The sequence below is a fragment of the Carcharodon carcharias genome, chromosome 21 (genome assembly GCF_017639515.1).
Source record: "Carcharodon carcharias isolate sCarCar2 chromosome 21, sCarCar2.pri, whole genome shotgun sequence".
NCBI lineage: Eukaryota > Metazoa > Chordata > Chondrichthyes > Lamniformes > Lamnidae > Carcharodon > Carcharodon carcharias.
Window position 1 is genome coordinate 60256174 of NC_054487.1, and position 24943 is coordinate 60281116.

A 24943-nucleotide genomic window follows, 5' to 3' on the forward strand; every position below is an offset into this window, starting at 1 on the left:
TCCTACTTTTCAACTTACTTCCTAATTCCCTATATTCTGCTTTGAGGACCTCATCCCTTTTTTTACCTATGTTGTTTGTACCAATGTGTATCACGACCACTGGCTGTTCACCCTCCCCCTTCAGAATGTCCTGTAGCTGCTCAGAGACATCCTTGACCCTAGCACCATCCTGAAATCTTGCTTGCGGCCACAGAAATGCCTATCTATTCCCCTTACAATTGGATCCACTATAACTATTTCATTTCCACACTTTTTACCCCTCCCCTGTGCAGCACAGCCAACTGTGGTGCAATGAATTTGGCTGTTGCTGCTCTCCCCTGGGAGGCCATTCCCCTCAACAGTAGCCAAAGCGATATATCTGTTTTGCAGGGGAAAAGCCACAGGAGATTCCTGCGCTGCCTGCCTAGTCCTCTTGCTCTGCCTGGTACTCACCCATTCCCTTCCTGCCTGTGGACTCTTAGCCTTCGGTGTGACCACCTCTCTATATGTGCTATCCATGATAATCTCCACCTTACGGATACTCCACAGTGTCCCCAGCCACCTCTCCAGCTCCGAAACCCGGGCTTCCAGGAGCTGCAGCTGGAGACACTTCCCACACAAATGCTGGCCCCGGGCACTGGAAATGTTCCTGGCTTCCCACATAAAGCAGGAGAAGCACTCCGCGGACATCCAGGATGCTTTGATCCAATGCTCCTTCAGCTAGCCTAGCAAATAAGAACCACAACTACATGCCAGGGCTGCAGGTTCCATACTTGATACCTAACAGGAACATTTGCTTAGTGAACAACATGCACTCTGTGTCATTTCAATGAAGTTCAATGACAAACAAATCACTCATAACATCGTGGGTAACCCTGCATCTGCAGAACTAATGAGCTCTCCTGCCAAGACTTATCTCTTTAAATTAAATTAAACCTTTTGCAAGATACTTAATATTAAATAATATCAATTACTCTAGACCCCTTCTTCCCTGCTCCTCGTTGTTACATAATAGAGCCCTTACAAATGATGAACCACAAAATAAGACCTTAAAAACTATATCTGATAAAAGTAGTAAATATTTACCCGACTGTGCCTCGTTCCCTCCTCACCGAGCTCCCTCAGCCATCAAACTCCAACTTAAACATTCTACTGCAGCCCAAAGCAGCATTCCAGTGCAGACCTTTGTGGAGCCTCCTAACCACAGTTGTGTCAAGCTGGTGACAGGCACTCTGTTCAGGCGTACAATGACTTTCATTCACTGCGGCACAGACAAGGCCAGCCAGGCAGAGCAAGCCAGAGCCTTTGCAGAGATTGCTGGGATCCCCCACAACCAGGGTGAATCGACAGCACACACGTGGCCTTCAAGGCGCCAGCATGTGAGTCGGGTGCCTGCGTCAACAGGAAGGGCTTCCACTCCATGAACGTGCAGATAGTGTATGACCACGCAGGATGCAGATTCTACAAGTCTGTGCAAGGTACCCAGGCAGCTCCCATGATGCTTACATCCTGAGACACTCCCAGGTGCCGAGGCTCTTCAGTGCTCCCACCCGACTGGATGGATGGCTGTTGGGTGACAAGGGCTATCCCCTCAAATGGTGGCTCATGACACCTCTCCGCCATCCAAGAACAGAAGCTGAGCAGCGGTACAATAGGAGCCACACCTCTGCAAAGGTGGTGCTAGAGAGAACCATCGGTCTCCTTAAGATACACTTCCGATGCCTGGACTGTTCAGGGGGCGGACTCCAATACCCCCCAGATCGTGTGTCACTGATAGTGGTTGCATGCTGTGCTCTCCACAATCTGGCACTGGAAAGGGGGAACCCAGTGGAGAAAGAAGATGTTGACACAACTGCTCTGGCAACAGACAGAGAGTCCAGTAGCAAGTCCGAGGACGAGCACGCTCAGGAGAATGCTGAGGAGATAGACGCTGACCTGGGAAACCTCCAGGGAGGCAGGGACACCCAGGATGCTTTGATCCAACGCTCCTTCAGCTAGCCTAGCAAATAAGAACTACAACCACATGCCAGGGCTGCAGGCTCCATACTCGATACCTGACAGGAACATTTGCTTATTGAACAATATGCACTATGTGCCATTTCAATAAAGTTCAGTGACAAGCAAATCACTCATAACATTTGCAGAACTAATGAAGCACCCAGAGGCTTGTTGAACAGAAACACATTTTATCCTGTAGTTCCTGGCATACATAATACAAATTAAATTGATAGGTGTTATCCATCACACCAAATAGTATTTAACGTAAAAGTGAGGGAAAAAGATACCACCAGTGATAAGCCCGTGTTGTGCTTAAGGTGCTTTAAGTTTTCACTTGCAGGTGCTACATCTAGGTGCTGCCCCCTCACTGGCACTGGCATTGGAGACAATATGCTCACTCTGCTGCCCTGTTGGCCTTGATGACCTTGGTGGGCATCCTCTGGTTCGTGGAGCCTATGCTGGCCCTGCCTGGGAGGGAGTCACCAGTGCCACGGCTGGCATCTCCCCAGTTGCCGCAGCCCTATCGGATGCCACGGTCACTGGCAGAGGGCCGGAGGAGCTGCTGCCACCATCCGAAGCGCCATGAGAGGAGCCCACAGAGGCAACAAGCAGCTCGTGCGCCAACATGAGGATGCTTTGGACCTTCCTGCTCATCATTAATGGATGGGCATCTAGCTGGGATATTGGGTGTCCAATCCATCTCCCATACTGGCACTGACCACCTGAGGTCATTGCTGGTGTGAGGGCTTGCAGGTCTGATCGCATCCCCAGGAACCACTGATTCAGCTCCTGGAGGAGCCTTTCCATGAAAGTCGCCAGTCTCTCCATAGAGGAGGCAGTGCACTCAGCCATGAGGGTCATTGCATTGCTCATGCTTCACAAGGACCCTTCCACAACAGAGACCATGGCACGCATTCCCTCATCTATCTCTTCCAGATCCTCCCGCACACCCTGTTGGACTTCCAGCATCTGCTGCCTCAGGGACGACTCCAGGGGCACATCATCAGCCACTGGCTGAGCATGTTCCTGGTCCCCAGCGGTCCTCTGGCTGCCGGCGCCCTGGGCACTCTCTGCCTCCGCCTGCACCTCAAGGGAGTGTGAAGTGTCCTCAGCGATGTGCACCAAGATACTAGCCACCAATCTAATGTCCACCAAGGTGCTGGTCTCTGCACTGGTGCCTGCTTGGCTGAGAGAATGTGACACAGATGCGTTTCGATGGTCGCTGTCCTCTAGGGTCAGTGGTGGGCCTTCAGGCTCCTCACCCCGCTGAGCTGCTGGTGAGCCTGAAAGGGAGAACAAGGACATGTCATTAGTTGAAGTCATCAGACTGTTACTGCGCAACCTGCATTGCCATTGCAGCCTGGCCAACCTCACCTGAGGAATACCTCACAGGGCTCAGATGATTTGTGACCCTGGAGCTGCAAAACACTCATTCCAAGTAGCCAGGGCTCACCCCCTCACCCAGATGCTGCCTCATTGACATTTGTCACTCACGCTCTAAGAACTCTGAGTTCTAAGGGATGGGGGGGAGTGGGGGCAGCTCCTAACTGCTGTGCTAAGTGACCCATGCCAACACGGTACTCATCCTTCCCAATCGCAGGAGATCATTGAACCGCTTACGGCTCTGCACCCATGTGCGCCTCACCACATCATGAGAGCTCACCCTGGATGCCACCTCCTCCCAGGCATTTGGTGAGGTGGGGGGGGGGTGGGCTCCTCCTCTCGTCTCTGGTGACAAGGATCTCTCTCTGTGCTGCCACCTCCCCCAGGAGGCAGCGAGACACACATCAGAAAAAGGCGGGGCCAACTGCCCCACTGACCTGCCCTCCTGCCTGCCATGTTCACCAGTAATGAGCCTCATGACGCAGTGCGTGCGCTTCACTGACAGCTCTCGCATGGCTACCCCGCAGCCGCTTTTGAATCAGCCGCCAGCTCGCCATTGGACCCAGTGGATATTGAGCTCTTGCCCCCGCCCGCCCCTTCTCACTGTTGCACGGGGGTGGTCGGCTTCCTGACTGCCCCTGCCCGCTCCTGCCGACCATTAAGTTCTGGCCTATATGTTTTTAATTATCATGTCTTCCATCAAATCTTTGGCTCCAAGTTTAAAGTGCCAGTGGGTCAGGTTTGAAACGTGGCAAACTCAGGGATTCAGATCATAATATAAGGGTTTAACCACTACAAATGTTCTCAATAATGTGCTGGAACCTAGCCAGATTCATTCCCTAGCTGGTGTGTGGGAGTGGGAATTTGGCAGCAAGAGGCCACAGCCTGGGTTCAAGTTAAGTGATGTTTGGGGCTCTGGACATAATTGTGGGGGTGCTGGGGAATTAGCCTATGGAAAGGGAGATCCAGTGCTCCCGTGTTAGGCCCAAAGGAGCTTTTTCTCTCCTCATTAGCCATTACTTATCTGTCTTATTCCTCTTCTCGCCCATGACTCACCACCGCCACCAGGTCTAGCCTAACAGCAAAGCCATCACTGCTCTCCAGCTCAGGTCTTTTGGGTGCTGATGAGATTTCAGTTTGCACATTTAAAGAGGGAGCCCACTGCCCTTCTTGCACAAAGGAGCAGTCTAACATCACAACACGTTGGGAAGGCAGCGGGATCAGAGGGAGTAGGTGAATGCCCTCATATTAATGGTTGCAGCCTTTCTTTTAAGACAGATAGACTTCTAACAATTTAATGTTTTCTGTCACCAAAGAGAACCTTTGTATTTCTTGATGAAAATGAAATATATTTCATCAGTACTAGTAAATGCCCCATTCAGAATTGAAATGTAAAAGCAGCAAGAGGCTTTTTGATGATTAAAGCTAAATACTGCGGATGCTGGTAATCTGAAACAAAATTAGAAAATGCTGGAAAACCTCAGCAGGTCTGACAGCATCTGTGGAGAGAGAAACAGAGTTAACATTTTGAGTCCATATGACCTTTCTTCAGAGCTTGTTGATGATGCTGGTGGTTATTTCAACTATGGAATCTATCAATACTGACTGATTCAAGTTCAATATTACTGAAGTTTCCTTTTAATGTCTAGATAACTGGTAACATTGAGTAATTTAAGCTGGACCAGCTTGTTTAAAAAAAATCAACTCATCCGAATCACTATAATACTTTAAAAAACATGAATGTTACAGTAGCAATAATGCTTCTCAAGTGTCATATATCATGGATACTAAAATAAACTAAGCACCTCTTCCCACTCTGTTTTAACCTCCTTTTCAGCTTTAAAAAAAGTTCCAGCATTGTAAACTCATAGTTATAATAAATATTTTTGGACATTTCTGAGAGGTGTCATAAAGAACTAATTAAATGTAATGCATTTTTCTATCGTTCCTTTTTCTCATATTACCTCAGTCTTCTACTTCTATTGTTTGAACTTCATTTTCATTTTAAATATACGCTATTTTGAATTTGATACGCTAATTTCCCTTTGTAATAAAAGTTTCAGCATTGAATTTATCTCTTTCACTCAGTTTCTTTTTTCTCTGCTACCATTTTGCAGTGTGAAAGTAGGATCTATTGCATGTCTAAAACTGGCTTCAAAAAGGCTGTTTCTCTTCAGCCAGTTAAAACCGAGGCCTCTAAGGATTGATCTGGTCCTGTCACTGAAGTAGCTAGATTAATCTTTTTATGATTTTTGCAGAGTCGCATTGGGCACATTGGCTGTTTGAAAAGATAACTTGACAGCACGGTGAAGTCAACACTATTCATCTCATTGTTGCCATACTATAGATTAAATATCGGTTATTGCTTTAATTTGGAAGAGTAAACCAAAGTATTTCTTTACTAATTATTTAATAACTTAATAATAGTTGATACCATCATTTAAGATTATGGATTTACTTTCAGGTAAATAGAATACCGGGTCTAGAACACGCACTTTGCAGAAAAGATGGCTTTTGTCAGATTATGGATATCGCGCAAAGATTGCCAGGTAATATCTTTTCTCAAATTAACTTTTTTTTTGTTTATTTGTATTGCCTTGATTGAAATAAGCCTACAAGCTGTTTAAAGGCTATTGCTCCTCTATAAAAGTACCACTCCTTATTTTTAATAATAATTTAATAATAATTACTTGATATGTTTGCAGTTTGCCGTAGTCATTAATCCTTTAGCCATATCAACTGCATGGAGTGTCCTTATTTTCAAGACCTGTATATCCCTGAAAGGGTAATGATACTTAACTCCTTTTGAAATAGCAATGTGTACATGCTGTGAGAGCATTACTTTTAGTTTATAATATAATCTGAAAGCCTTGTGAGTTTGCACTATAATTCATCTGATCATCTAATATACTCCATTTAAAAATACAGTGGTGTCTCAATTATCTATCATACTGGAGAATATCCTTATAGTGGACAGTCACAATTGGTGAATAATTGAGCTATGGTTCCTTGTCAAACATAAAACATACAAGCTGCATTGCTGACAGACCTGAATTGGCAACACAGCTGTTCAAAAAATTTCAACAAAGGCAGCCACCTGACCTGACTCAAATAGTTTTGTGCACCATGCTTTATGCTGAGTGAATTTTATACAACTCAACGAAAAACTTGACTTGAACTATTCCAAACCCCCAACCAGACCTGACTTGAACTGCACACAGAAGATTAATCAAAGACCGTGTAAGCCCTGACCCAGAATTGCAACCAAATGTTGAAAGTTGCAATACAATAAAGTGCAAACTCCTCTTAGTCTAGTTCATAGATAATTACAGATGCAGGTATTGTGAGCAGAGACAATTGGGACTCTGTTGTAATTATTTTTGAAGGCATTAAACTGTGTAACATTTGTGACTCACTTCCCTCAAATAATTATTTTTATACTTTCGGGAGATTGTTTTATGGACCTTTGAAATATACTGAGGGACTGTGAAGCAATTTTAAAAAAACACATAAATCAAATGCAGCAATATTTTTATCAGCCCTATAACTTGGAGCCAGGATCTATTCACAGCCCAATTCTTCTGCTCAGGCTCTAGAGTTAGTTGTACAATAAATAAGGAATATTTTCTATCTATATATTTGGTCAAACTTTCTTATTGGAATAATTTTAGATATAAACTTGCAAAAATTAATATTTTGCCCAGAATACATATTTACAGTCTAAATCTACATTTTCCTCCTGCATGTCAACACAAATGTTTCTGTTGCTTTAACAATCTACCAAACTAGTCTTAAAAATAATATTTTCTTCATCTAGCTTCTACAGTTTACGTGATTATATGTGTGGATATGAGTCCATGGTATAAAACAAGATGAGTATTAAGCATTGGCTAGTAACAATATTCCAGGCAATTTTACTCAGAGTAGAGATAGAGGCCAGAATTTTTAGCCCGTTGGGCAGGCATGCGCCTGAACTGAACGAGTGTAAAATGACTTATTGGCAGGAGTCGGCAGTGCGCCCGCCGATAAGTAAAAGGCCTATTAAGGCCATTAAAGTAATAATTTAATCAAATTTTTCACTGCCCATCCAACCTTGTGGTTGGTGGGCAGGCGAAAAGGCCAAGCGGCCTTTTGGATTTTTTAGGAACCCTCATCCACGGGAGGGATGAGGTTTCCAACAGCTATTAAAAATTAAATAACGTGTTTTGTAGCATTTTAAAGTTCTTTATTTTTAATTTTTAAAATCTTCATCTCCTTGAGGCAGCTCTGTGCCTCAGGGAGCTTAAACAGGCAGTGCTGCAGCATGTGTTTCACGCTGGGCAGTTCTTAATTGGCCCGTCAGCGTGAAATCACAATCATCTTCCAGACCGCTCCTGCCCACCCCTGCCAAGCCCGCCCACCGAGGGAAAACTCCTGGCCAGGGTGTGTAAGAATGGAAATGTAACACCAGAGAGATCGGTTTGGAATTATGGTTGAGCTACGTTTTTCAGGGAATGTAGATGGCCATATGTGTTTGAGATCATCAGCAAGGTTGACCCAGGTTTTCTCTGCAGTCCAGCAATCTGACCTTCAACAGATTAGTAACGTCACTGAGGTAGCATTCCAGAGAAATACCAATAACTTAATGGAGCTGGAACCTGCTGTCCTGTCTCAGGATGACAGCATTCATGATCCCACCACTGCCTCTTCACCAGTGCCTCTGTTGTTGGCTCTCAGCCAGCAGCCCAGGCTTCTGCCACACACGCTGGGGTGTGCAGTCTGAAGCTGGGCTCTGAAAGCCCAGAGTTCCCGACAGTTGTTCTGCAAGGCCATCTGCAGACTCTCTCAGTGAAAGTAACAGCCTTCCACCAGGCATGCTGCAGTCACTGGGACATATAAATACGTAGGAGCACTAAGCCAGGAACAGGCATCCAGAAGACAGGCACTAAGGGGATGGCCAAGGGTAGTTCAGTTTGCATATGTTATTGGATGTGGTGTTGGATAAAATTGTTAGGAAAGTTTTTTTGTTGGCTCTCATCATAGGATATTGATCAAGAGGACACTGTGACGTGATGTAGTAGATGGACTGAAAGTTATAGAATTATAGAACAATGGTGGACATCCTGAGGGGCTCTCTGTCAGCCTCATTGACAGCACATCTGGAACAAAGGGGTCTTACATGCTTCCTCACTGCCTACCCTTCCTGCCAAGGTGGCCTCCATTTTGTTACAATCATGAGGTTTTATAAGATAGTTATGTTTTGGGATTGTGTTTTTAATTTAGGGTAAAATGAAAGGGATAATGAGACCTGTTCTGAAGACTGCCTGACAACAGAAATACTGATTTCTACCTGGATGAGGGGGCCATTAAAGATTAAACAAAAGACCAGATTATTTTGTTGGAAAAATTCATACTTGGAAAAAATGACAGCAGCATCTGTGTTTATTGTGGTACAGTGCTAGTCTCCAAAGTCCCAGGAAAGTGTTGAGAATGTAGGTTTATAATCAGGTATACTTTAAACTGTTCACTTACTTCCAGTATAAAAGAGAGTTATGATCGCAGGAATAGCTAATCATTATTTCTACCTGGATACCAGACCCATGTGATTCATGTTACCATTAAGTTGGGCTTTTAGAGGGGAAAAGTTTCTAAGCTGTCTCCAGTTTCTAAGCAGTCTGCCAGGATACAGGAGAGAGAGAGCAGCTAGAGGAAAAAGTCTCCATGGTGCCCACGCAGGAATGCAGGTGGGAGCTTGTGCACAGATTGAAAAAACCAAATTCACGTGGATTTGAAACAAAGCTGTAAAATTTGTCCAGTTTGTGCAAGAGGGAGAATCACCAGAAAAAACCTTCACCATGAAAGAAAGTTCTGGGGTTAAAACTTACGAGACTGAGAAAGGATAGGGATGATAATAAACCTTTGGGAGCTAAGAAACACTTTAGACTGTGCACTGGAAAGTCATATGACTACTTAAGGGACAGTGTAAAGTATACCAGTGAAGTGGTTTTTTCGGTTGTGTTAAAAATAAAAGGGGAAAGCTCTGGTCTGTAGTTAAAGTATAGGTTGCCTACAAAAATAGTGTTTAGTCAATAATGCTCTTAGTCTGCTTGTTACAGTAAGCCTTAAAACATGAAATCTTGTTGTGTCACCTTTCAGCTAGCAACTGGAAGTTTGAATTTATTTTGTTAAAGTTATCGGTCTCTTTGTGGATTGTAACAATATGCCTGGTGACAAGGGCTGTGCCCACAGACAACAGGAATGGCAGGCTGCCTCAGGTTGAGGGCACTATGGCGGATGCCAAGATAACAGGTATTGACCAACATAAGGGTCATTGCATGGTCGCAGATCAACTGCATATTAATGGAGTGGAACACTGTTCCTCTCCCTGTTTACATTAGGGGTCTGCAGAGTCATGTGTGCAATCAATGGCTCCCTGCACCATTGGGAATCCCGCTATCCTGGCAAAGCCACATGACCACTCTTCCAGCTTCTCTCTGAGTAGAGAGAAGACAATGAAATCTTCTCTGCTCCTGTACAGGTCCTCTGTCACCTGTCGCTGATGCAGTGATGGATAGCAAACTGGGAAATGTTGGCAATATTGCCTGCTTCTGCCTGGATGACCCCGCTTGCAGAACAGCTGAGAATGTTGGTGACCATGAGGGCCACTGACAGGGCCGTGTTGACCCTGCTTTAAGGCTGCAGGTCCTATTGGAGGAGGTGATACAGATCTGTGACCATCTCTTTGGTGAATCTCAGTTGCCTCAGGCACTGCTCCCTATCCTTGGTGGGTAAGGCCTTCTGTGGAGAGCCCTCCTCATCCTCACAGCTTTCCATATCTGCAGCCTCAACTTCTTCTCCCTGTCATGTTATAGGACAAGGGGGGTGGCAACTATGACACCCTCCTCACTCCCTATAATTCCAGCATATTTTTGTACAGAAGGCAGAAAACTCCCCAGCTGTTAGGATGCAGGAGTATTTCCTTCCAAGACCTGCAAGTTACCAAAACTCCTTTAAGAACACATCATATTACTTTCACAAAGTTTGCAAGAGCAATCATAAGTCAAAAGTACCTCATCTACATTGTATCTCTAATTAGTGCTGGTGGGTGGTGCCTTGAGTAGTTGAATGCATGTTCTGCTGTGAGTGATGAAGACATGACCATTGCTGGACCTTATTGCAGTTAAAGTTTGCTGAACGTGCATCCAGTCAGCCTGAGAGGCTATTTGATATCATTATTTGCCTATTGTCAAAGCTTCTGCACATGCATGCCACACTTGCACTAGTGTTGTCACAAGCTGTGATCTATGTGTTTGGAGTTTTGAAACAAAATGCAGGACTGATATTCAATTTATATCCAATTTATTTGTACATGCATGATTTAATCATGGAGCTAAACAATTTCAATAGCTTCGTGTCCAGTTAAGAAGAACTCTCCTGATATTTGAGGTTCTAACTGGTCATGTATATTTCATCATAAATGTCTTGTTAGGTCATGTTCATGATCTTGAAACCTAATGACCAGCTCTGAAGTGCAAACGCTTGTGTTATTTAACTTGTAATATAAATAGAGCATTCAGTGTGCTATTTATAGTATAAATATTAATTATGTTACTGTGGGATATCATTTTACCCCATTCATGAGAAAGATCTTCATAACTCACTCCTAATTTTATCATTCGTGAATTATGTGGCTTTTACTCATGGAATATCTGGGTGGGAAGTATATCTGTTAGTTCTTTACAGCTACAGAAAAGATGACAGCAGAATGCAATTAGGTCTACCATGAATTCTGAATTAGGACAAAGCTTGTCATAATATCCTGGGATCGCTGTAAAGCTGTAATCCATCTTTGAAGTTTAAAAATACATGGCTATCATTTGGTTATCTGTTAGAAGGTCAATTAGTGTATTTTTAAGAGTTGATGATTCAATTTAAAACTTACAAAAAATAGCACAGTAATGATTAAGCATAAAGGAAAACATTTAAGGGCCACATAACACCCCTTATTTCTGGAGCCTCAATTGTCTATAAGTTTATCTTTAGATGTATGTCAGTATAAATTGTACATGGAGATGCACATGTCGAACTGTAATGCCCATGCCCAGCTGTGCCTCAAGTCTCATACTTCAGGGCCTGCCTGTAGCATTGCTCATTTTTGATGTTCTGATTGTATAAATGACTTGGATTAAAACAGCTGCCGATTGAAATTTTGATCGCCGGATTGGCTATCGCAGAGTCTGATTCTTTATCTATCATTCGTCTATCATGTGTGAATAACCTCACATTATAAACTAAAATATACCATGACTTAACTAAGCATATAATCTCATTATAACTTGACAAAAATGAATATAAAATAAAGAGGTTGGTGTTGGATGGTGGGGTCCAGTGATCAAAGATATGCCCTTCGAAAATAACAATTGTTAGTGGCATTTAAAAGTAATCCTGTGGCTTTGTGCTCCAACTAGGCAAGGCTCCCTACAGGAGCATAAAACCCAAAAATCACTTTAAATTTGTACTTAGATTTAATAAAGTGTTTTAAATTCACTTCATGTTTTTGATGCTGCTAGAAAATATATTTTACTCACTTATCATCATCTTCATGTGTGCTCTGCCTGAAGGCAGGTCCTTGGATTATAATCTTCTCCATGTCTCTCTGTCATTTTCCAATAACTTCCTTCAATTTTCAAGCCACATTCAGCATTGATATTCTCTTCCCTCCTTTTTCTCTACTCCCTTGAAATATTCTCTCTGCTTATGTTCAGTACATTACTTTGTTCATTCACTCTCCTCAGCACTTCACCATTTTGACATTTTTTCTGTCCAGCGGATCCTTTCCATTCTCCTCCAAAGCCACATTTCAAAGCTATTTAGCAGGTGGACCTTACAGAGAGAGGAGATCAAAGTCTCACATCCATGAAAAACAAGATTCCAAATCAAACTTGAATTGCGTATTTGGCTTTCTGGTTAGCAACTGTCTTTTCTTATTAAATTTAATCCTTCCCATTGCTATCCTTGTTCTTATTTCTTTGTTCCATCTTCCATCTTTTGATATAATGCTTCCTAAGTACTTGAATTTTTGCAATGTTTCTAGTTCTTTTCCTTTTATGAATCTATGAATATTTCATGGTGACTTTGAGACATTTTTGTTTTTGTCAATGTTCACTCTCATTCCAAAATTCATACCTGCTGTCACTAGTCTGTCTATTAATTCTTGTAATCTTTCTTCTGTCCCTGCTACAAGTGCTTGTCATCTGCAAATCTAACTGAAGTCATCATTTGTGCCCCTCAACCACTTATCCAATGCTAGATTCTGTGTCTTCACATGACTCTTTAATCATTGCTTCTGCATAGACGTTGAAGGGGATTGGTGATAAATAACACGTTTGTTGAACTCTTCTTCCAATGACATATGTTTTCAAGTCCTCATTGACTCCTCTGTTGCTGTTTGTCCCATGTAGATTTCTTATGAGTCATCCATCTCTCCAGTTTACTCCAATGTCCTTCAACCATGTCAAGTTCTTAATTCAGCTAACCTGATCAAATGCTTCGGCAAAATCTACAAAACAAACATATATTTCTTGTCCAAACTCTAAGCTGTGTCCACTCAATTTTATGATGCTAATTGCTTCTTTTTTCCCCCTTCCGCCCCGGAATTCAAAACATAAGAATTAGAAGCAGGAGAAGGCATTTGGCCCCTCGAGACAGTTCTGCCATTCAGTAAGATCATAGCTGATCTGATTGTGGCCTTAACTCCACTTTTCTGCCTGCCCCCATCACCCATGACACCATTGTCAATCAAAAATAATTGTCAATCAAGCCTTATTTTGTAAGTTTGGCTGAGAGCCCATTACTCCCATTAGAGGACTAACTTTGATGTTACAGGTGTAGAAAAGGGGAAACTTTGCTTGATTGGCAAGTTTATGATGTTATAATAAGTTATTTTTCTGTTATTGTCAATGGCTCAATGTTTATTTACACCAGATATAGAGGTATCAAGTGCTTATAGCTTCCGTTACTGGTAGTTTAACGGTCTGGTTGATTGACACATTTATAGGGCTGTAGCAACAGCAGTTTTTTTTTTAAACAAAATTATGAATAATTGTTTTTAAGAAGATCCACACTTGCCATTTTTGCTATAGGGTGAGTAGGCATGGAGGTGTTGTGAATGGACAGGGAGGGTACGAGTGGCCATGGGTGTAGGTGGGAGGGCATGAGCTGGCATGAAGGGAGCATGTGGAGTGGGTAGGGCAATGAAAGAGTGTGAAGGGTGAGGGTTAGAAGGCTTAAAGTATAAGCAAACAACTGGGCTGAAGTCCCAGAGAACCAAGGCAGGCCTTTCAACCAGCCTGCCACGGCACTGGCCAACCCTGTGGCCACCTCTGACCTGCTTCTAGGGAGGTGGTGGGCCTGAATCTATCCTTCCCCATCTCCCCAGAGTGAACACCAGGCCTGAGTCTATCCTGCCCCGTCTCCCCAGAACAAACACTGGGCCTGAGTCTATCCTGCCCCGTTTCCCCAGAGTGAACACTGGGCCTGAGTCTATCCTGTCCCGTCTCCCCAGAGCAAACACCGGGCCTGAATCTATCCTGCCCCATCTACTCAGAGCAAACACTGGGCCTGAGTCTATCCTGCCCTGTCTCCCCAGAGCAAACACCGGGCCTGAATCTATCCTGCCCCATCTACTCAGAGCAAACACTGGGCCTGAGTCTATCCTGCCCTGTCTCCCCAGAGCAAACACCGGGCCTGAATCTATCCTGCCCTGTCTCCCCAGAGCAAACACCGGGGCTGAGTCTATCCTGCCCTGTCTCCCCAGAGCAAACACCGGGCCTGAGTCTATCCTGCCCCGTCTCCCCAGAGCAAACACCGGGCCTGAGTCTATCCTGCCCCGTCTCCCCAGAGTGAACACTGGGCCTGAATCTATCCTGCCCCATCTCCCCAGAACATACACTGGGCCTGAATCTATCCTGCCCCATCTCCCCAGAACATACACTGGGCCTGAGTCTATCCTGCCCCATCTCCCCAGAGCATACACTGGGCCTGAATCTATCCTGCCCCATCTCCCCAGAACATACACTGGGCCTGAGTCTATCCTGCCCCATCTCCCCAGAACATACACTGGGCCTGAATCTATCCTGCCCCATCACCCCAGAACATACACTGGGCCTGAGTCTATCCTGCCCCATCTCCCCAGAACATACACTGGGCCTGAGTCTATCCTGCCCCATCTCCCCAGAACATACACTGGGCCTGACGGGACTCTTGTCATACCTGCCAAGTCGGGAAATTTCCTGACTCAAGCTACATGCCTTGGTAGCAAAAATCCAGCTCTTGTGATTCTGCATAAACATTGAAGGGGATTGGTGATAAACAACACGCTTGTTGAACTCTTCTTCCAATGACATATGTTTTCAAGTCCTCGTTGACTCCTCTGTTGCTGTTTGTCCCGTGTAGATTTCCCTCTGTGTTGCAGCATTCTGAAATGGTCATCTCCAATGTAGATCTGCACCTACCCGCCCACACTCTTTGTCACAATTTTCAACACAACCTTTGATGTATGAACAATCAGACTAATTGTATGAAAGTCAAAGTATTGACATGCCTTTGGCTTCTGTCTTAGGGTGATCATTATTGGCTCTATGAAGTCCTCTTGCCATTTTCCTGTTAAGTAAATATCTTTGTACAGCTTAGCGAACATTGTTACGTCTTTCCATGTTGTTCATCCACTCTGCAGATATTTCATCTATTCCAGCTGCTTTTCCATTGTTTATTTCATTTAATGCTGCTCTTTTTTCATTCTCTAGCATTTCTAGTCCAGTGAAATTGATGTCAACATTACTCTCTTCCTCTAGCTCAGTCATTTCAGGTTTTTTATTTTTTGCATGTAGTTCTTCAAGATGCTCCTTCCATCTTCATCTTATTTAATCAGGGTTTGTTAATAAAGAAAGTCCTTACTCTCTATTGCTGTTGTTTCAATTTCTTTATACTGAGTGTCACTAATCTCCTTTGCTTTTGCATACATAAGATCTACCCTTCCTAGCTGACCAATTCTTCGAGTATATTACATTGCTCTTTTGACCATTGTTCTCATACCTTTTCTGTTTCTCTTCTTAACTCATTATTCAAGTGTCTATATTGCAGCTTGCCTTCTTCAGTATTGACATTCTTTCATTTTCTCCACTCTTCCATCTTTTGCAACATTGCAGTCATAACCCATGGTTTCTTGATCCTTTTTCTTCTTAAAAACCATCCTTATTTGCTCCTCTTCCTTGACAGATTCTTTAATATGTTTCAAATGCTTATTTGTCTTGGGGTATCCCTGTCTTTTCTAGCTATAGTGCTTTGTTAACTTCACTTACAAATTCTTTATTTACTTCTTTCAGCTTCCCTAGATTCCACAATTTTCCACATATTCCACCTTGGATCTTCTTCAGTTGAAATACTGTTCCATTTTCACTGGAGTACGTCCTGAGTCTGTGTCAGCTTTTGGTTGAGCTTTGAAATTCTTAACACCATTCCTCACCATTATATAGCTGTTATAGAGTTGATCTTCAGACAACTTTTTTTAGTGGAAACATTTAACTTTATTTACAAGTTAGCAGCAGCAGCTACACGTGTACATCAAACTCCATGGACAGGATCTTCTGGTTGGCGAGCGTGAGTGGGGCCCACTTGCTAACGTAACGCATAAAATGACGCGGAGTGACAGTAGGTGGAATTCCTGACATCACCCCGTGTCATTTCCATTTTCAGGTCAGCGGGGGCACAGCTGAGTCAGCTGTGTGCCCACCGACCTGTCAATGGCCTGTTGAGGCCATTGAACAACTAATTAAGGTCCTTAATGGACCTGCCTGTCTAACCTTAAGATTGGTGGGCAAGCCGGAAGCTCTGGCGGGCTTTGGAAAAAGCATGAAACCTCATCCATGGGCGGGATGAGGTTTCATGAGGGTATTTAAATTTTTATCCAATCTTTCAGTAAAAGTTATGGACATGTCCCAACTCATGTGACAGTGCCTAATCAGAATGGTGAAAAGTGAGGACAAGGGGGACACTATCACGGTTCTGGGAGGGAGAGGAAGGTGTGAGGTCAGAGGTGTGTGTCCTCACTTTTCACCCCATCAGCCTCCGCATTCAAAGGATCATCCTCCACCATTTCCGCCAATTTCAGCATGATGCCACCACCAAACACATCTTCCCTTCACCCCCAAACCCCATTAGCATTCCGTGGGGACCGTTTCCTCCAGGACACCCTGGTCCACTCCTCCACCACTCCCAACACTTCACTCCCTTTCTATGGCACCTTCCTATGCAATCACAGAAAGTGCAACACCTGCCCCTTTACCTCCTCCCTCCTCAACGCCCAGGGGCCCAAACACTCCTTTCAGGTGAAGCAGCTCTTCGCTTGCACCTCCTTCAATTTAGTCTACTGCATTCGTTGCTCCCAACGCAGTCTCCTCTACATTGCAAAGACCAAACACAGACTGGGTGACCGCTTTGCGGAACACCTTCAATCTGTCCGCAAGCATGACCCGGTCCTTCCTGTCGCTTGCCATTTCAACACCCCATCTTGCTATCATGCCCACATGTCTGTCTTTGGCCTGCTGCAATGTTCCAGTGAAGCCCATCGCAAACTGGAGGAACAGCACCTTATCTTCCAGTTAGGCACTTTACAGACTTCCGGCCTGAATATTGAGTTCAACAACTTTAGACCATGAACTCTCCCCTTTATCCTCACCCCCTTTTAATCCCTTTTTTTCAATATTCATTTTTATTTTAAAATTTTTATTTTTTATTTTTATCCACTTATTTTTATTTATTTTTATTCATTTATTCATTATTTTATCCCCACCTTTTATCCTATTTTCAATCTTTTTTCCCACCACTCCACCCACACAAGGGCCATCTGCCACTTGTTCATGTTGTTCTTTTCAGAGTGCTTACCCTTGTCCTGCTATTATCACATTCTGCTTTCTTACCTTAATGCCACTATCAGCACCTCCTTTAGCCCTCACCACTACCATTAACACCCCCTTTGTCCTTTTGTTCATGACATCTTTGTCAATTTCTCCTTTGCTCCCACCTATCGCTGGCCTTCTGTCCAGCTTCACCTGCTCCACCCCACTCAAACAGTATAAATTTCATCACATTCTTACTCCTCTTTAGCTCTGAAGAAGAGCCATACAGACTCAAAACATTAACTCTGTTTTTCTTTCCACAGATGCTGTAAGATCTGCTGAGTTTTTCCATTATTTTCTGTTTTTGTTTCAGATTTCCAGCATCCGCAGTATTTTGATTTTATCCCTTCTGTAGAAGTTCCCCACACTACTATCACATTGGTTTACACAGATCATGTGATCTTACAATGCAGGAGTATTCTTAAAGCTACAGTCCAACATTTCCTAAAACTATAATTACTACAATAGTCCAATTGAAAATCTTCTGGTATCACCAAACATTTCCCATATATTTTTTCTTTTCTGACATTAAATCTTAACTATGTAAACATAGTTTACATATGTTGCAGCTATACACTTCTCACTAACATTTCTTAAATCGGTGTTCATTATTTACAGTAAATGTTTAATGCAAGATTTTACCGTTTTTATTCATGTTTTGATGGTTCTAAACTATAGCTGAAAAAAAAATCGTGTTCTGTGTAGAAAACGAAAAAAGTCTGTGTAGTATGAAAAAGTCAGAAAACTGCAATAAAAATATGTTCAGTGGCTGCAACATATGTGAGCTCAAACTTTCCAATCACAAACTTTAATGAAACTTCATTCTTATTGGGAACTTTCTAGCCTTGTTATTCTTTATACCTATTAATATGAAAGGCATTAGTAACACTGCTAAATGGTAGTTCACCCTATAATTTGTGCAGTATTTCTGTTATGCGTACGGTGCACAGTATTTTTTTAAATTCTGTATTCTTTGTTGTGGACAACCTTGTTATGATTCAGGCAATCTTGACGGTTTTGTTTAGATTACAAAGCATAGGATGCATTACAAAGCAATGTAATATTCCTGATCAGCAGGCAGTAAATACAGCCCTTCAAAGTTTCATATTTTGTTGGACAAAGATGGCCATAATTCAACTCCAGTCAAATGCCTCCTTTGTTGTCGTTTATGTTCCATTGTATTGGAAATTTGCCACACTTATGCTGAGGAACTTGCTCAAATGAATACAATGTACTTGTGACTAGAAAGTTAGTAAGTTGCTGTTGGGGATGAAGTGATTTGCCTCAGTATAAAAACAATATTGTTTTTAATTCAGGGTAGCTGCAGTACTGATAAGACTCCTGATGAAATAGTTCTAAAAAGATACAATTTAACGTACTTTTATGCATTATCTTTCAGTTCTTCAACCTGTGGTTCTTCCACCTTTGTGCTTTGACCATTATGTAGAGCTGAAAACCACCAGCAACAGGATAAGAGTTGAAACCTCAATCTCTCCGGGTGGAAATATCCTTCCTGTGAAGCTTCAAGATACGAACAATGAAAGTGGTGTGAAACAGTAAGACAGACGCAAAGAAAATCAACAATATTTTAGTTTATTAAAATGCTACTTTTGAGGTGCAATATTTTTCACATGCTTTTATTTTAAAAGTGGTTAATGTTCTAACTTTTAAGGCTCTCCATTTGTGAATTGAGGGGTTAGACAACCACCAGCTTCAGTCTCCTGTAAGCAATAATTCTGAAGCAAAAGCAGAAAATGCTATACTCAACAAATTAGACAACATTTGTTGGAAACAAGACAGAGTTAATATTTTAGGGTGATGACCTTTCATCAGAACTGATAAAGAGCTGCAGTTAATCCCAGAAGAAAGGAGGTGGGCCTTCATACAAGAAATTGTCACCGACTTCTTCCAATAAAGAAAGGTCCTCGGTCCTCCATCGGCATGATCCTTTATCTCACTAAATTGAAATAACTGATATTCCCTCTGGGGAAGACAGTTGTAAATATTAATCATCATATTAGGGGGATAGGAGATGATTTCCCTAAAGAAGTTAAACAAACTCACCAAATTGCTTATCCCGTCTGTTTTGAATGGGCAGCTCGTTAAAGCATGTAGGTAAGGCCCGCAGTTAAAATCATCTAGGCCACGTGCTGCTGATGTAGGGGCAGAATGGGGGCGGTGCGGGGAGTTAGGAGGATGGAAGTGAGTTGGCAATTGCTTCTCTGTCTGAAACCTGCTTCAGGTTCAAATCAGGACTCGAGTCAATGTCACAAACATCAAGGACTTCCAGATTAAGTATAAAAAAAAGGCCAGATACACATTGGCCTGCATTTGGCAATTATTGGTGAATAAACATTGCCTGAATAACAAACTTACCCACAGAATTTCAATGGGCTTTTGTACTGAAACTTGTGATTAGAAAACTATTTTGGTGCAGCACCCTCTACAGGAGATGTGGGACCCGCATGAATACGGCAAGCAAACTGTATGGGCAGAATTTTGTACTCGGCGGGGGCAGGCGGGCTCTGTGGGGGCCAGTGGGTGATCGGGGCCAGACCACAATTTTACGTTGGCGGGCCAATTAAATGCTGCTCGTCATTGACCGGGAAGGGCTGAGCAGGGGCCGGGGCCTGTCAGTCGTTGGGTCAAATGGTAACCCAGCAGCCAGTTTAAAATGGGCCCAGGCAGGGAAGGACGTCTGTCTGTCGTTGTGAGGACGGAGTCCAATGTGTCAGCAAACGCCAGGTGGGAAGGAACACTGGGGGGGCACTTGCCCCCCCCAACCACCGTTTTTCCAATGAGTGCCTTGCAATCCTCCAGGAGGAGTTGGCTGCCAAAAGGTATACCCTTGTCCCCAGAGGTGGGAGGAAGAGGCCACCACACCTCACAAAGAGGGCATGGGAGGTGGGGGCAGCCCGAGCGAGCACACACAACATGGTGCGGCGCACCTGGGTGCAGTGCCGGAAGTGCTTCAGTGACCTGCTGTGCTCAGGAAGGGTGAGTACCATGTTGGCATGGGTCAGTGTGTTGAATTGTTTTGGGCTGGCCGCCCCACCCTGTGGAGCTTAGGGGTGTTAGAGTCTGAGTGCCAACTGTCAATCACAGCAGAGCTGGCCAAGGGGCTGAGCCCTGGCTGCTTTAACTGAGTGCTTTGCAGCTCAAACCCATCAGGTTGAAGAATCCTTACTGAGGCATAGGGGCTAATTTTAACTCTCTGCAAATGGGTGGGTTTTGAATTGGTTAAAATCGGGCTTTTCATCTAAACAGGGAAATATTTAATTCAATGTCAATTCATGTGCAGAAAGCAAATAAAGAGAGAGAAATAAAGATGGGATTTTTGCTAAATTGAAAAGAATGAGACTCCAATTTGTAAAATTTCAGTTTTTGTACCAGAGCAACTATTTGTTTGTAATTAAGACTTATAACAATATTAAAAATTTACTTATACTGGAATAAACCTTTTCTGTTGAATTCAGTGTATATCTATCATATAGTTACAGCAACCTCATGCTGTTCCATGTATTTCAATGCCAAGTCTCTAAGTGAGATATGGAAATAGCAAAGCTTTTTGAGAAACATAGCATCTTGGATTTCATCGCTAGAAGATGCTGTCTGATTTATGATTTAACAATATTGAAAGCTGTTTCCCTCACCATTATTTTTAACACAAAACACATAGAATTACATAAAATATACAGCACAGAAACAGGCCATTCAGCCCAACCAGTCCATACTTTACTCAAGCCTTCTCCCATCTGTCCTCATCTAACACCATCAGCATAACCCCCTATTCCCTTCTCCCTGATAGGCTTATGCAGCTGCCCCTTAAATATATCCTTACTTTTCATTGCAGCCGCTCCCTTCAGGAGATAGTTCCATATTCACACCACTCTCTTGGTAGATTGGTTTCTTCTGAAATCACTGTTTAATTTCTTAGTGCAGAGTAGGTTTACCAGAATGATAGTTGGTCTCCACAGATTAAATTATGAAGAGAGATTACACAAGCCAAGTTTGTATTCCCTGGAATTTCTAAAGCCAAGGGTGATTTGATCAAATTTTTCAAGATATTAAGGGGAACATTTAGGGTAGATAGATTGAAAACGGTTAGGGAGTCTAGAACAACAGGATATAGTTTAAAAACAAGACCCAGTTTTTTCAGGAGTGAAATTAGGAAACACCTCTACACACAAAGCACTGTACAAGTTTGGAACTCTCTTCTACAAATGATAATGTTTCTAGATCAATTGTTAATATTAGACTGATAGGCTTTTGTTAACTAACATTATTAAGGATTTGGGGGAAAAGTGCATATGTGGAGTTAGGTCACATGTGGAGTTAGGCTTTGATCACACATTGATTGGTCAAATAGGCTCGAGTGACTAAAGGGGCCTCCTCCTGTCCTTAGGCCCACCTCACACTTACTCTTGTTGAAAATAATTTGTCATTTACATACCCATTCTTCAAGTTTATTTATGTGTTCTTGTAAAGTGTTGTAGCTTCACAGTATGACTGTCCATCCCAAATGGGGGGTATCTGCAAATTTAGAAATTGTGTTTTTGATTTAAAGTCTAAATCATTAATATAAATTGTGAAAAAAATGGCCACAGCATTGATCCTTTTGGGACCCTACTTCCCACCTCCTGCCACTGTGGGTAGCTACCCTTTACCCCTGCTCTTTGTATTCTGGCTTGCAGCCAGCTAGCTATCCATTCTGTGACCTGTCCCAAGATTCTGTATGCCCTGACCTTATTCTTTACTCTATTATGTTGTAACTTATTGAAGGTCTTTGGCAATCTAGATATATTATACTTCTGTTGCCTCAATGAGATAGATCATGCAAAACTTTCTCTTTTGAAATTCACATTGACTATTCATAATTATATTTTTAGTTTCTAGATTTGTTTTCTATTTTCTTCTTTTGTAGAGATTCCATTATTTTTCCTACAACTGATGTTAAGCTGACTGGCTTATTGTTCCCTGGACATGTTCTATCTCTGTTCTTAGACATCTGCATAATGTTAGCTATCCACCAGTCCTTTTGCAATGCATCTTTTTCTAACTAATTATTAGCTAGTGTAATAGCACCACTGCTATTACTTTCTTAGATTCTTTGAAAATATGGACCATTAACTTTAACTGGTGTGAAAATTGGAATATGTCACTTTGATTATGATATATCTTTGCAGCAGAGTTAAGGAAGCTTTACTCTGAATCCGACTGTGCATTACCTGATCAGGCCATGGTTGATGGAAACACTGCATGCCAAAATTTTTCAATGCCCAATGTTGCAAATTTAACTTTATGTGTAAAAATTATCAAAATAATGTTGCCAGCAAAAATAATTTCCAGTGGGCAAGCAGTCTTTGCAGCTTCTTTTCTGGAAAATCTCTCTCTCTGTTGAGAAGTGAAGATGATTTTTCTTTTAGCACCAAGTAGTACTGATGCCTATTTTTAGTTTCAAATTTTAAAAATATTTTATGCAGGTCTATTTTATTACGATTTGTTCTTTTCTAGATACTCTGCTTTTTCAGCAAAAGCACAGGCTGTACCAATAGAAGGTCTTTCTGCAATTCTCAAAGTGTATGTTTTAGTGACATCACTGTCTCCACTACGAGCTTTCATTCATTCAACAGGACTTGTCCAAAGTGAACCCAATAAGAAGTTCTTTGTTACCAAGGTATAAATGTTTATAGTTTGACTGCCAATGGAATTGTGGCTACATTGGGGATACTTCAGCCAGCCTAAACTCTTAGAATAACATGCTCTAAAAATGTACTTAACACTTTGATTACAGTGGCAAATTCTCTGGTATTTGTTAGAGTGTAAACTATTACAGTGCATTTTTGTTTTTGCTGTGATTTGTACAATTGTTTTCCTTTAACTTTATACAGAGTCATGATTGAATGTTGCAGTGGTAATCTCCTAGCCTTTTGCATGGTAAAGAAAATACTTTAAAAGAAAATATTCACCTAAACATAAAATTTATCACATGCTGGTCACCCTGATTCCATAACTTCTGTTATATCACACCTAGTTACATGATGAGGACTTAAAGCTAACAGGTGAAATTTTGCTATCCAAAGCTGATATTTTAGCTTTACTTTTATCAGATCCACTTGTTCTGATTAGTTTGAGCTGTAAAGTAAAACTCGTAATTATGCCAATTACAAAGATGGTGAAGTGTGAGATTATTCACTTTTGTAGTAAGAATAGAAAAGCAGAATACTTTTTAAAAGGTGTGGAACTTCTACTTGTCAATTTGATCTCAAAGGGTTGTGAACTTTTAGAATTCTCGACCCCAGAGGGCTGTGAATGTGCCCCAATTGAAGATATTTGAGGCTGAGAAGGACAAATTATTGGTCCCTCAGGGAATCAAGGAACATGGGGAGTGGGCAGGAAAGTAGAGTTGAAGCAGGTGATCAGTCTTGATCACATTGAATGGCGATAACACAAGAGATAGGAGCAGGAGTGGATCATATGGCCCATCGAACCATATGGTCTACTCCTGTGCTATTTCTTATGTTCTTATGTACAGTTTATGTTGAAAAGTTCATTAGATCTGTAGTTATTGCTGTGTCACTCTGCACTTCAGTAAGCTTGGCCCAAATTGTTCAGTCTGCAGATTGTCAGAAACTGGTCTCTGGTGAGGTGGGGTGCACATCGGGATCTTGTGGAAGTCCTGACGCACTGACTTAAGTGGGAATTGCCTGGGAAATTTCAACTGCTGATGGGCAATTCCACCTCTCGCTGGGACCCTCCCCGAATGTCTCCGACTCTGAGTTAGAGTCAGCTCTTTAGACTGTTCCAATGTACTTACCTGGATAGTTAGCCAGGAAATGTTAGACAGACTAAAACCAGTCTAATTCTTGAGTAACTACAGAACCAAACCCCTAATCACTCACACTGACCCCCAACTACCCCCTGACCACCAACTACACCCCCGACAGCCCGACTTCAGCCTGCCCTGACAGCCACCTCACCCACCTACCACCTCACCCACCTACCACCTCACCCACCTGCTTCCTCACTTACCCTACCCATCCACCCATCCCCTCACCTACCTACCACCCTACCCACCTACCCACCTCACCTTGTTACTGACATCAATCACCTACCCATTTTACCACCCTACCCATTCCCTCATTCATCTACTCACCCATTCACTCAATAACATTCAAACTGGACCTTTAAATTTACCATTTTGCAACTTGTGCCGTAAAAACTATTGTTGTGTTCTGTCTTTCCCTCAAATCTGCTAAGCTGTGATGGAGCTCTCTGAGGGATGCTGTGCTCTGCATTTCTGGAAAAGCTAAGTTTGAAAGGTCCCAGAAGAAATGGGGAGCAGAGTCGACTCGAGGGAATGTTCAAGCGGAGTGGCAATCCGATGATGACTGCCACTCCTCGGAAGATCCAGGCCCTTATATTTGCTTGTGCTATCATGTCAAACATGCTAAACAGCACAACATGTTATTGAATAGAAGATTGTTCAGCAGACAAGCTAACTTTAGATAGGACAGATAGTAGATAGTTTGTTAGCATGTCAGAAAAAGCACCTGTGTTCCAATCTACATTGTGCAGGTTTAGGTTCCTAATATCTATTTAATTCACTTGTGATTGTTTCATTCAATTCTCTTACAATATAAGGAGTT

The 24943-nt window shown here is 42.6% G+C and overlaps 1 protein-coding gene across 2 annotated transcripts in view; it reads left to right on the forward strand.

The window, feature by feature from the left end:
• Positions 1–24943, forward strand: part of cped1 (cadherin-like and PC-esterase domain containing 1) — a 278983-nt gene that overhangs the window by 68099 nt on the left and 185941 nt on the right. For both annotated transcript variants that reach the window (XM_041216372.1, XM_041216373.1), the window contains exons 4-6: positions 5825–5909; positions 18694–18850; positions 22809–22971. In XM_041216372.1, coding sequence (XP_041072306.1) covers positions 5825–5909; positions 18694–18850; positions 22809–22971 — 405 coding nt within the window. The remainder of the gene's footprint in view (positions 1–5824; positions 5910–18693; positions 18851–22808; positions 22972–24943) is intronic.